The sequence below is a fragment of the Crassostrea angulata genome, chromosome 8 (assembly GCF_025612915.1).
Source record: "Crassostrea angulata isolate pt1a10 chromosome 8, ASM2561291v2, whole genome shotgun sequence".
NCBI lineage: Eukaryota > Metazoa > Mollusca > Bivalvia > Ostreida > Ostreidae > Magallana > Magallana angulata.
The window spans coordinates 20,553,116-20,565,171 of NC_069118.1; the positions used below are offsets into that span (position 1 = coordinate 20,553,116).

General features: G+C 33.4%; 1 protein-coding gene across 1 annotated transcript; it reads right to left on the bottom strand.

The window, feature by feature from the left end:
• Window positions 1-9,504: 9,504 nt before the first annotated feature.
• On the bottom strand, window positions 9,505-11,310 carry LOC128160777 (G-protein coupled receptor GRL101-like). The gene is made up of 2 exons (XM_052824107.1): window positions 9,855-11,310; window positions 9,505-9,644 (listed from the first exon to the last, which is right to left on the bottom strand). Exons 1-2 carry the CDS (start codon window positions 11,308-11,310, stop codon window positions 9,505-9,507), a joined length of 1,596 nt encoding a protein of 531 aa, XP_052680067.1.
• Between the last annotated feature and the right edge of the window lie 746 nt (window positions 11,311-12,056).

Here is a 12,056-nt window from a genome sequence, read left to right on the forward strand (position 1 = left end):
CGAGAAGAGTCAGTTCTTGTTCTTCGAGAAATACTGAAGAAATACTGAATGTATTCAAACGAAACAGAATTCGTAATTAAGTCTTCTGTGTTGTGTGTAAATATCACTTAAATTAACCAATGCAATTTAATAGAGGGAACGAAAGTGAATGTAGACATTATAGTATGATATTGTATTGTATGATACTGTATCATATTTGATACATAATATGATATTATATTATAAAATACAATATAATTTGATAAACATTATATCATGTCAAATGAAACAATATCATGGGATAAAGTAAAATATTATATAATACAATCATACTATACCCATTGTATCATATGATACAGTAATATACAATAAAATCTCATAAAATACAATTCCATGTGATATGATAATATATGCATCAGTATCTTAAGACTATATCAATGCAAGATTGGTGAAGTTAGGGCCAGTAGTAATCAAGATATTATCATTAGAGGGCACCTGCAACAAAAACTTTAACCAGCTCAAATAACCTTTACCTCCTCCTGAACCCTAAACTTATAGCTCCGATTTCGCACTCAAGCCTGTCTGGTGTCTCAGTATCATAAGACACACCATCCATGTAAGTTTGGTGAAGTAAGTACCAGCAGTAACTTAGATATTACTATATATTTACATTATCCAGTGTCTTTGTCTGTGATAACACTACGTATCGATTTTGTACTATATAACCCATAATACAAATGACGCCAAATTGAGGCGCTGGCGGGGTTTGCTTATTTATATTTAAATATTTAATCGTACGATGGCTTAAAATTATATAAATATAAGTAATAAGAAATCATTCTTTGAATATTATGAGGTGATAATTTCGGTCGGGACGTGATCAAATCTATCATAAAGCCCTTCGGGCTTTATTGGATTTGATCACGCCCCGACCAAAATTATCACCTCATTATACTCAAAGAATGATTCCTTATTCCTTATTTAAGGCACCTGCAACAACAACTTTAACCTGCTCCCAAAACCTTAACCTCCTCCAGCATCCGAAAGTTAAGAACCAGATTCAGTAGGTCCAGATGCATCCTCCATGTAACTTTGGTGAAGAGATAACAAGTAATAGCTTAGATACAGGAGCTGCAACTAAAGCTTTAACCAGCTCCGGACGCCGACGCCGGGGGTATAGCATATGCTCCCATTGACTTCGTTTCGGTGAGCTAAAAAGGCGAAAGCGCGAAGATTCGAAGGCGAGAGTGCGAAGTTGCAAAGACGAAGAAGCGGTAGTATCACTTCTTCGCCTTCGCAACTTAGCACTTTCGTCTTCGCATCTTCGCGCTTCGCCGTCGCATCTTCTATATTCTTCATATTGTCCATGATTTATACTTGCATTGAGGATTTCCGCAATACAAACTGCTGGGTATACAAGTGCATCACCCAGAATTAATGATGAAACCAAAATTATGAAAAGTTTACTCCACTGTTATGCATTATAACCAAGCTGAAGTTAGAGCCATTACGCCAGTAGAGGTGAACGACCAATAAGGAAAATCGTCAAAGTACTGAGAGTACTCGTACAGAAAATATATTTTACTTTATTCCCGGCATATTTTAATAAGTTTAGTTAATATCAAGATGATGAATGCATCAATAGTTTGTATGATCATTGGTAACGTTGGATACAATAAAGATCGTGTGATCAAATCAAAATCAAGAGGGATATAAACCCCTAACATGGGCCCTAACATCTTATCATCGTTTTTAGAAACAATCTTTTCTTATTATAATCGATCAGTGTTTATTATATATTAAGATTTACTATAGTCAGGTACTCTTGACAAATTTGCTCTAAAAGAATAAAGTCTATCCATGATCACAATTACAGAATTACAACAAATGTTTAGAATATTGATGTTCATGTATTACGTAGAAGAGAACAAAACTAACTCAGAATGCTTTTTTAAAAAATCCCTTTCCCCAAGAAATGTAAATAAGAAGTACTCATATTCCTACGTTACCTGCCCCCTGAGTCTTTTTCCATTCATGTATATACATGCATCATTCTCCGATTGACAATTCATTCACCAATGAATATTGCTTATATTATTACAACAATTATTCTTTCATGATTGTTCGTTAATTTTCACACAATATCCTCATTGTGCATGAATTTTTCTTTATATGCGTCTTTTCCCGCCGTTTGTCGACGAGAGAAGAAACGTAATGTTAAAAATCAAATTGTGGCATTGTAAGAGTGTTTTGCGTGTGCTTGCTACGGATAGAAAAAAACTATATACAGCGATTTATTTACAAGATCGGTGTTTATAACTTCAAAATCAGTTTAACAGAGTGAAAAATATATTAACTTCAAAGTCATATCTTGGATACGGTGTAACCAATTTCTATTCATGTTTACGGGGGGGGGGGTCAATTTTTTATGGGGGTCATTTTTCTTCATGTTTAACATGAAGAAAAATAACCCCCGGGTCCTTTTTCTTCAGAAAAATCCGATTATTCTTCAGCTAGGGGGGTCATTATTCTACGTAGAAAAATGACCCCCGGTCATTATTCTACGGGGGTCATTATACTTCATTACACCGGCTTAGTTTTCTAAAGAAAAGGTCTGGTCTAATGTCCGTCAACAAGGAAGTATGTTTAAAATGTAATTTTATGTGCAAATGTTGAACACACTATTATATTTCTATTTTTATTTTTAAATATCATATTTGTTATTTTCATGTGTAATATTATGTCGGCCTTCTTTAATCTGAAATGGTTTTAAGAATGAAAATTATAAATACACTATATTTTGCAAAAAGGTATTGAAATAAATAAAATAATGTTTATACACAATTTCGAAAGGTTGAAACATAGGTCCGTCAAAAATTCGGAAAGATCGTATCATAACCGAGGCCTTAACTTTTGATGAAATTGCTTTTTTGACCACGCTATAAATTGTGAAATTTTGTAGCAAAATGTCCGACAGCAGGAATGTATGTTTAAATCGTAAGTCGTAACATTATGTACAATATTAAAACAAATGTTCTTCTATTTTCTAGAAGTTGTAAGATTATTTCCGTTACCTTAACTTTAGGAGACATCGTATTATTTCCACGCTTAAAGTTTTGAAAAAAATGGCATTATGCCTGCGAACAGGAAATATGTCGCAACATTGTGTCCGCCATTAGAATAATGTTCCCTTATTTTTAATAGTCGTAACATTCAATTTGGCCCTGTTAAATAGAATAATGACCCCCGTAGATTACTGACCGGGGTTCATTTTTTGAGGTAGAATAATGACCGAGGGGTCATTATTCTACGTAGGAAAAGGACCTTTTTGCCTGAAGAATAAGTGTCATTTTCATAAAAATGAGCAAGCTCTACGCTAAGAAAAGTGACCCCGTATAATAATGACCCTCTTAAAATTTAGGGTTTTCAGAATCATTTCTTGTTATATGTGAAATTGTCTCTACAATGTTGTCATTTTAATTGTAGTAAACAGAAAGTAACAGAAATTTTCCTTTTGAGTGAGCAGCATCCATAATTAATTTGTCAACCCTGAATTGTTAAACACTAACGTATACACAGAAATGGGGTACCCAATATGTAATATTTTACCAAAAAATAAATTAGTTCAACGGGTGATACTTTTTAAAATGAAAAATCAAAATCCAAGTAATATGCATGCCTCTAATAGATTAACAATTAATCTGCGAAACAACAGGTTCCTATATTGGAACCTGTAGGAAGTTCTCCGTACAATAGGGGTGCCCATTTTCATCAACTCAATAAGTGGATTTTCCTTTGAAAAACCAGGTTGAAAATTATTTCGTTATAGCAAGATAATGATATACTGTATAAACGTACTGAGGAATGGTTCTCGTCACAACGAGTTACATGTAACTCAAAATTCTTTTTATTGGCGATGAAAGAGTAGACTATATTGTTCATAAATTTTACTTGCATTGACTTTTATAATTTCCTCCTTCTACTGTATACTGATTACTGGGTATGCAAGTGCATCACCACGAATATAATATTAAACCAAAATTATGTAAAGTTTACTCCACTGTTAGTAATTGTTACTCGAATGATATGATCTGTCAATCGAGTCATAAGCTCAAAAATATCTTGTTCGCAGTCAAAAAAAATGTCCTGTTTCACTTACAAAATACATAAAACTTCACATAAAGTAATTCAAAGTCGATGTTGGTCTGTGTTTTGTAAAAGCACACTTGAAAACTGATTCTTTTTCAAATCCACCAAATAATATATTGGGGATGGGTGTCGAGGAACCTAAATCAAAAGATTAGGAGGGTTCGATGGTCGTGAAAATGTTATGATTTTTTAAATCTCCCAGGAAGAAGTGCTCTTTAAAAAGACAAAGGAAATCGATTTTAATGCTAATGAAACCAGATAGCCATGCTTTGACCTTGAATTGTAAGTATTACAAATTGGTCATTATGATACTTATGTATACCTAGATATTGCGCAATGAATTGTGGTAATGATAAATGACAGAGTGAACTCTGTGACTCTTGTAGCATTGCACAGTATTCCTAAATGATGTTATGCAGCCATGTGTAGAATGCGGGCACAACGATATCCAAATTGGGAGTTTATAAATAAGTTGTAATATTTGGCGATTCTGGGTCTGGTATATACTGAGTCATATATCGCATGTTATATATTCTTTGTAACCTTTTAAACCATGAACTCATATATACTTTTATTTACTAGTATGACCTTTTAATATTGTACGTAAACAATACGTCATATATGGCGATCCTTTGTCTGCATTGAAGTGCCTGATACTGCAAGTTAGACATGTAATGCTTGGTCCATCTATTTAACCCTTGTTACCTTAAAGCCATGTATGAGTGAATATATTTTGCTTACGCGATGCCTCATACAATGTACCCAGGTGGGGAACTCAGAGACTCGGACTCGGAGACTCAAAACCTGCATCCATCCTCTTTGATAGACAGTTCTGACAGCTTTGTTACTTTATTTAGAAATAAAATATAAATATGGAATTTGAACACTAATTATTCACTTATGATCATCGTATATAAGCCGAAGTAGTCGGAACTGTCAATCATAAATAAATTCTTACACAATCCCCTGTAAAATGATGTTAGAGAGAATTTTTATTTGATTTTGTTTTTTGATAGAAAGAATTGATTTTGCTAGATCTTTAATTTTTTTATGTGGAATTAGAGATTTTTGTTCAGTTAATAAAGATTTTTGGTTTGGGCTGCTTTTAATTGATGAACTTTTGACTATACGATCGCGCTTGTTAATAAACTGCTTGTGAAAGAATTACTGGACTTGGTGATTACTAAGTTTGAGCGGACCCTTAAGTGAACCTATCAGACGGAAGGGTTACACTAATAATTAAGATTTTGTTTCCTTTACATAATGGTAGTATCGCCAAAATATCTTATGTTAAAGTTTTAGGCAAATTTGATGGTTAATACGTTGACCACCCAGCGTCCCTAAGAGCTATGTGTAAGATATAAATACATAATAATCCAGTCCGTTCTTACACTTTGATCACAGATGCACTGTATTTTACATAAAATTTCGATTAAAACTGTATACAGTAAAACTCGGTTATAGCGAAGTCCTAGAGACTTATGGAATTACTTCGTTATATCCGTATTTCGTTATATCCATATAACGAATTTGTTATAAAATCTAAAGCCAATTTACTATATACATGTTTTCTTTCACCAGACTATAGTTTTCGCTAATTGAGGCTTAAAATCAAAATACATTACTTTGAAATATTTAGAAATCGGATTGTAAATTAAAATATATATATATATATAAATATATTCTTTCAAACTATTTTGTTAAATGGAAGTGCAAACTTTTTTAAACTGTAAAGAATTTCGTTATAAAGTTGTTAAATTTTGTTATTATTCACCTCTGGGGACCCAAAATCAGTTTGCTATATCCGTAAATTCGTTATAACCGAATTCGTTATAACCGTATAATTTTGCAAAGAGTTGTTAAGAATTTTACCGGGGACTCAAAATGACTTCGCTATATCCGAGAATTCGCTATAACCGTGTTCGTACTGAACGAGTTTTACTGTATACCTTAAGAATAAAATCTGTAATGTAAACTACATATAAATGTTCATTATATCTTATCAAAAATCAATTTCTATCAATATGAGTGTGTTTTGCTACGGATATGGAAAAACTATGTACAGCGATTAAATAGCAAATTCAGTACTTTCCCTTCAAAATCAGCTGAACAGAGTGAAAATCAAATATTTTAAAGTCGAATATCTTTGATATTTGGTAACCCGTATCTATTCTTGTTTACAGCGGGGGTCATTTTCCTTAAGAAGTCATTTCTCTTCATGTTTAACATGAAGAAAAATTTAATATAATCCAATTATTGTACAGCTAGGGGGTCATATTTTACGTAGAAACAAGTGAAAAGCTGTCAATGTGACAACAAACCGGGTTTTCTTTAATGTGAACTGTACCCATAATCCATGTCAACTCTGAATTGATAAACACTATCAACCGTATCCAGTAAAATGGAGTACCCATATGCAATATTTTGCCAAAAAAATTACTAAGTTCAAAAGCTGGTATTTTTTTCATCAATTAGTAGAAATCACAATACTAGCAATATGCACACCTGTGATATATGTACAACTGATCTGCAAAAGAACAACGTCCTGTCTTAAAAACTGTTATCCGTACAATGAGGGTACCTTATTTGCAATATTTTGACAAAAAAGACTAAGTTCGAAAGCTAGTATTTTTTTTTTATAAATTATCAGAAATCAAAATCCTAGCAATATGCACACCTCTGATATATGTTCAATTGATCTCCAAACGAATAACTTCCTATCTCGAAAACTGTAGGAGGAGTTATCCGTACAATTAGGGTACCCTTTGGCAGCCGCCCGCCCGCCATTTTCACCATTTCAATAACCGGATTTTTCTGTTTGAAAACCCAGTTATAAAGGACCCCCGGTCATTATTCTACGGGGAACATTATTCTTCTTTACATCGGCGTAGCGATAAGTCTAGGTGTACGACACCTTTATATAACGAGCCCCAGGGTATCAAAGAGCTAGTGGTAGTTTGATTTTTAACTAAAGGAAACAAACGCAGAAATATAATATATATTTATGAATATTCAGTGGTGTCCTTTTGACACCGATGACACCCAATGTCTGCGTTTGCATATTGGAAAAAAGTTACACTGATAGGAAAATATATGAACATTTTCACAATCATAAAATTCTTTATATGTGTATACATAAATTTCAGGTAATAAAACAGACAATTTTTCCATATTACACCAGGTGTATCACCCAGAAATACCAATATCAAACAATTCAATATCAACCAGAAGGTTGAAACGTCATGCAATTTACCAAACTCTTGATTACAAAAAAAAATTCAATGGCAAAAACTACAGAGAATGTACTAATTACATGTACATTGAAAGAAAAACAGCTTTTTATATTCCATATTTCTAAATATGTTCCTACGTCATAATCCTAAAATTATATGTTCTTTGTACGCGTCCTTTATACAAATGAAATATCGCAGTGATATGCTGCAGTGTAATACAATAAACATAGCTAAAGAATGTGTGCCAATAACAGTCATGATAGATACATAACAAAAAGGTGATAAGGTACAAAATAAAGTCAATGACTTATGAAAAAAATAAAAACAACACTGAAACATCAAAGAAAAATCAAATCTACGATAAAAACAAAAAAAATCTGGATATCAAATGTTCAATCAAATATTGCTGAAAATTGCCATGGTTAAGGGTAAAAGTTACTGGTATATCAATGACAGAATACACTCAACCGGACTCGTATATAAACAGTATGTGCACGCAAAGAACATGATCTGTTGTCCAATCTGTTTCTAATATTTCGTGGAAACCGATGGGATAGAACTCTAAAAAGACAAAAACAGATCCAAAATACAACAACAGTTTTACATCAATGATGTGCATTAACTAACTTTTTTTTAAATCTTGCATAAAATGGTCTCACCTTCGGTTTGTCCAACTGATTCCTCAGGATCAGGATTTCTTGAGTAAGTCTCTGAATATGAGATTGGCTCTATCCAAAATAATTATATCGATAAAAATTTAGGTACAAGCAATACACATTCGTAATATTTGAAAGGGCTCAACGGTCGTGACCATTTTTAGACTGTATAGATCTCCTTTAGAAGAAGAGCTCTGTTTGAAGATAAAGGAAAGCAGCTATGATCTATGAAAATGTACTTTTACTAAATAGAAGTGTTAGCTAAACATCATATGAACAGCCTTTTTAAAATTTCTGCTGTAACAATGTAGGTGCATTTCTACAATTAAGATGGATCTGATTGGCAATATGTTGGCTCCTTAAAGAACTAAGTACAGTTTCAGTCATATTTTGCCCTGATTTAGAGTGATTTATAAAAATATCACAAAAAATGGAAATGCCACATTTAGTTTCACAAAAATACCCACTTAATAAGGATCTTTTAATAATTACACAATAAGACGTTTCACAAGGGTAATTGTGACGCAATAAACTGCATTTTCCCGTAATTTTCATAAAACTGAGCAGAAGATACCAATTCTTCAGTGGTTTTTTCAACAGAAAACTATGTCCGCAGCTGTCGCCCATGATGAAACTCACACTATAACTTTAACATGTGTTATCATATAAAATATATTAATTTCGTTGTGGGCGACGGCTGTGGACACATTTTCCCCATAAAAAAAACTACAAGAAAATGTGCTATTTTTCTTAATTTTTGACTAAATCTTAGAAATATGCCAAAATGTTGAAGTCATAATTATTTTTTGAAATAAGATAAAAGCGTGTAACTTGGTACTTTTTATACACACATATTCAAGATGGTATGTGTGTGAGATTTAAACAACTTTTGAATTTTAGGGCAAATAATGTAATAAAGTGTACCTTCTTCTTTCTGCTGTAGCAATGAAGATAATAACGTTGTTATCACGATAGTGGAAAAACAAAACACCTAGCTCTTGGATAGGGAAATTAAAACGGTTTTCATACATTGTACCTTTGTAACATACATGGTTGGCAATAATGTTAGCATATGCCTTAATTCAAAATAGGATAAATGATTTAAAATCCATAAAATTGGGTACATAACAGAATATCGCTGTAAAAATATCTCTATGCATATCTTTTTATACAATCACGTATACGTATGCATGTTTTACAAAATAAAGACTGCAGACTGATCATTTGATTAAGAGGATTTTAAATATTTTTGACAAGTGTATTCAGAGGTACGTTATAAGTTTATTTAAGATCGTTGTTCCAATTTAAAATGTTATTGATAATAACATAAATGTAAAGTTGTAAACTCTTGATATTTTACAATGCTATTATCACTAATTAATTAATTACATTAAATAAAGAATATAGTCTGTTTCGATTTCCGATGCGGAATATCCGCCATAACACAGTAAATGATAAGGTACTCCACGACTTAATTCAACGTAAATTTAATATCTTACTTTTTGTCGGATGACAGCAGTCATTGTATAGAGGATGGGGTTCAGGGCCGAGTTAACAGGCAGCACGAGAACAATGATCCAAGCGTACACGTCAGTGGGGACTTCCTCACCAGAGAAAGTCAGCATTCCTAAAAAAATCAAAACCTTATATTGAAACAACCAATCCGCCTACTAATGATTAATTAAAATGTTGAATATTAAATAAAAACGCACGAAAAATATGAAGATTGTCAACATAAACGTGATTTGTTATTTATTTTGATAGTATTCAGAGATCAACTTGCTCTCTCTCTCTCTCTCTCTCTCTCTCTCTCTCTCTCTCTCTCTCTCTCTCTTACCAATGACTCCAATCGGTATCCAGCAAAGCATGTCTGTAACAATGATTCCTATCAAAGTCTTAGCCAATGAAATCTCTCTTTTACGTACTTTTGCGGATCTAACGTCTTTTCCTACTCTCAGTGCTTCGACAAATATAGCAATCTGACCAATAAGAATTCCAGTGAACAGCATAGCATTCATCCCCACAAAGATCATCATTGAATATCTCCATCCAGTCTTTCTAAATACAGAGAGTGGCAGCGAGATGCAAATCCCGGACTTGGAATAAAAGTTTTCGTAAATCAGCAGTGGAAGGGTTGCCAAAAGCCATGATGTAAGCCAAATAAAAGCACATAGTCCAATAACTCTTCTTTTGGTCAGACAAGTTTTCGAAATGGAATACTTGATGGCTAGAAAACGGTCAACGGTAATTAGAAAAACCGTGAAAGCTGACGTCTCACTGGAAACCGTTGCTAAGATACCAGCCAGAGTGCATAGCCAACTGTGTCTCCACGCGTAGTCCATTAAACCATACGTACCTGTATATCTCAAGTTAACTATAGCAATGATGAAGAGATAAACTCCCATTAGCAGATCAGCAAAACTTAGATTCAGAGTCAGGATGAAGTAGGTAATAGAAACTTTTTTCTTCAAGGAAGACACGGTATATATTATCACGATGACATTTCCAAAGAAGGCAAAGAGCGCCATATACCACATTGTGACATTAAGAATAGGTACCGCAATTAGATGGTCGCAGGAGGAGATATCGATAGATGGCGCCACGCACTTTACGTTGTATAGCGACTGGGGTTTGACACAACAGATTGAGAATGATTCTACTTGCAGGAATTTCATGTTTACTAGACCGTGAAATACATCACTGGACACCTGGAAGATGTTGTTCCTTTGAATGTACAGAAACTGAAGTTGTCTGAGTGACCTGAAAAGACCACTTTGGATAACGGAAATATCGTTCCCAGATAAGTCAATGGAAACTAGCTTGGATAAGTCGGAAAAGGTATTTTCATCGATATCTTGTATTTGATTACCAGAGAGGTTTAAGGATATTAACATCAAAAAGTGCTCGAAATCCTTTTGCTGAAGCTTCGTGATTTTGTTAAAGGACATGTCTAAGATAGATAGATTAAATAAGGGTAAAAAGACGTAGCTTTCCCTTGGATCAATTTTTTTAACTAGTGCAACTGCGTCAAGCAAATTGTGTTGAATGTATAAAATCTCTATTCTTCTGTTTACAGAGAAATGCCGGATTCTGTTTCTGCTCAAATCAAGAATTTTAGATTCGATAAGATAAATCGCTTGTCCAGAAATGTTACAGTTACTTAAATTTGTCAAGGTTTGAATATAGGGATTAAAATATTCAATGCCAATTATTCTGCTGTCGTGACTCATCTTTTTTACAGCGAGGTAATGGCCATCACTTGCCTTGAAATAATGAGCCAAAACATTCCTCATTGTGCCTGTGTGGATAAAAGCAAAAGTCGCCGACCATTCTGTGAGAGTTCCTTCCAAAATATTTACACGTTGATAGGATCCACGAATTTCAACAGATAAAGAGGTTTTTTGTGTTTCTTCGAAGGAAAAATCCACATTGTTCTTTGGACCTACTTTGAGTGAAATAAACCCGACTCTGCTATTGTAAAATACGACATTTAGAAGATTCTCTTTAGCGTGAAAATGGAAGTTTTTACAAGGGAAATTGTGAACCAAAATAGATTTGCTTATATTAAAGCATGTGCATCTAGCACATCTGCCATATATTTGATAACAGTGGCATTCAGTATGATGGTCTGCAGAAATACTGGAGCCACGTTCTTTACAATAGGGGCATAGAGTAAGGTTTATGGAGATTTTCTGTTCAATGAGAGGAAAAGAGGAGATATTTGTCGAAGACGGAAATTGATCTTTGTAAAATAGAGAAACTGCATCCTCTGTTGACTGCATTAGATCTGTAAATAAACATTAAAAAATTAAATTATAAAATTTGAGAGAATATTGTTTCATCCTGCAAAACAATTAAAAGAATTGTTTGATTTTCTCTGAGATATGAAGAAAATAATTGCACTAGCATCTAAACCACGACATCAACTATGTACAGGTAAATACTCGCACGTTTTATTTTTGCCCTTTTCGCCGTTGTTGTCAATGGGGGAATTTAAGACTGAGGGAATTTTAATTTGTCAAATTAATTCTCTTTATAT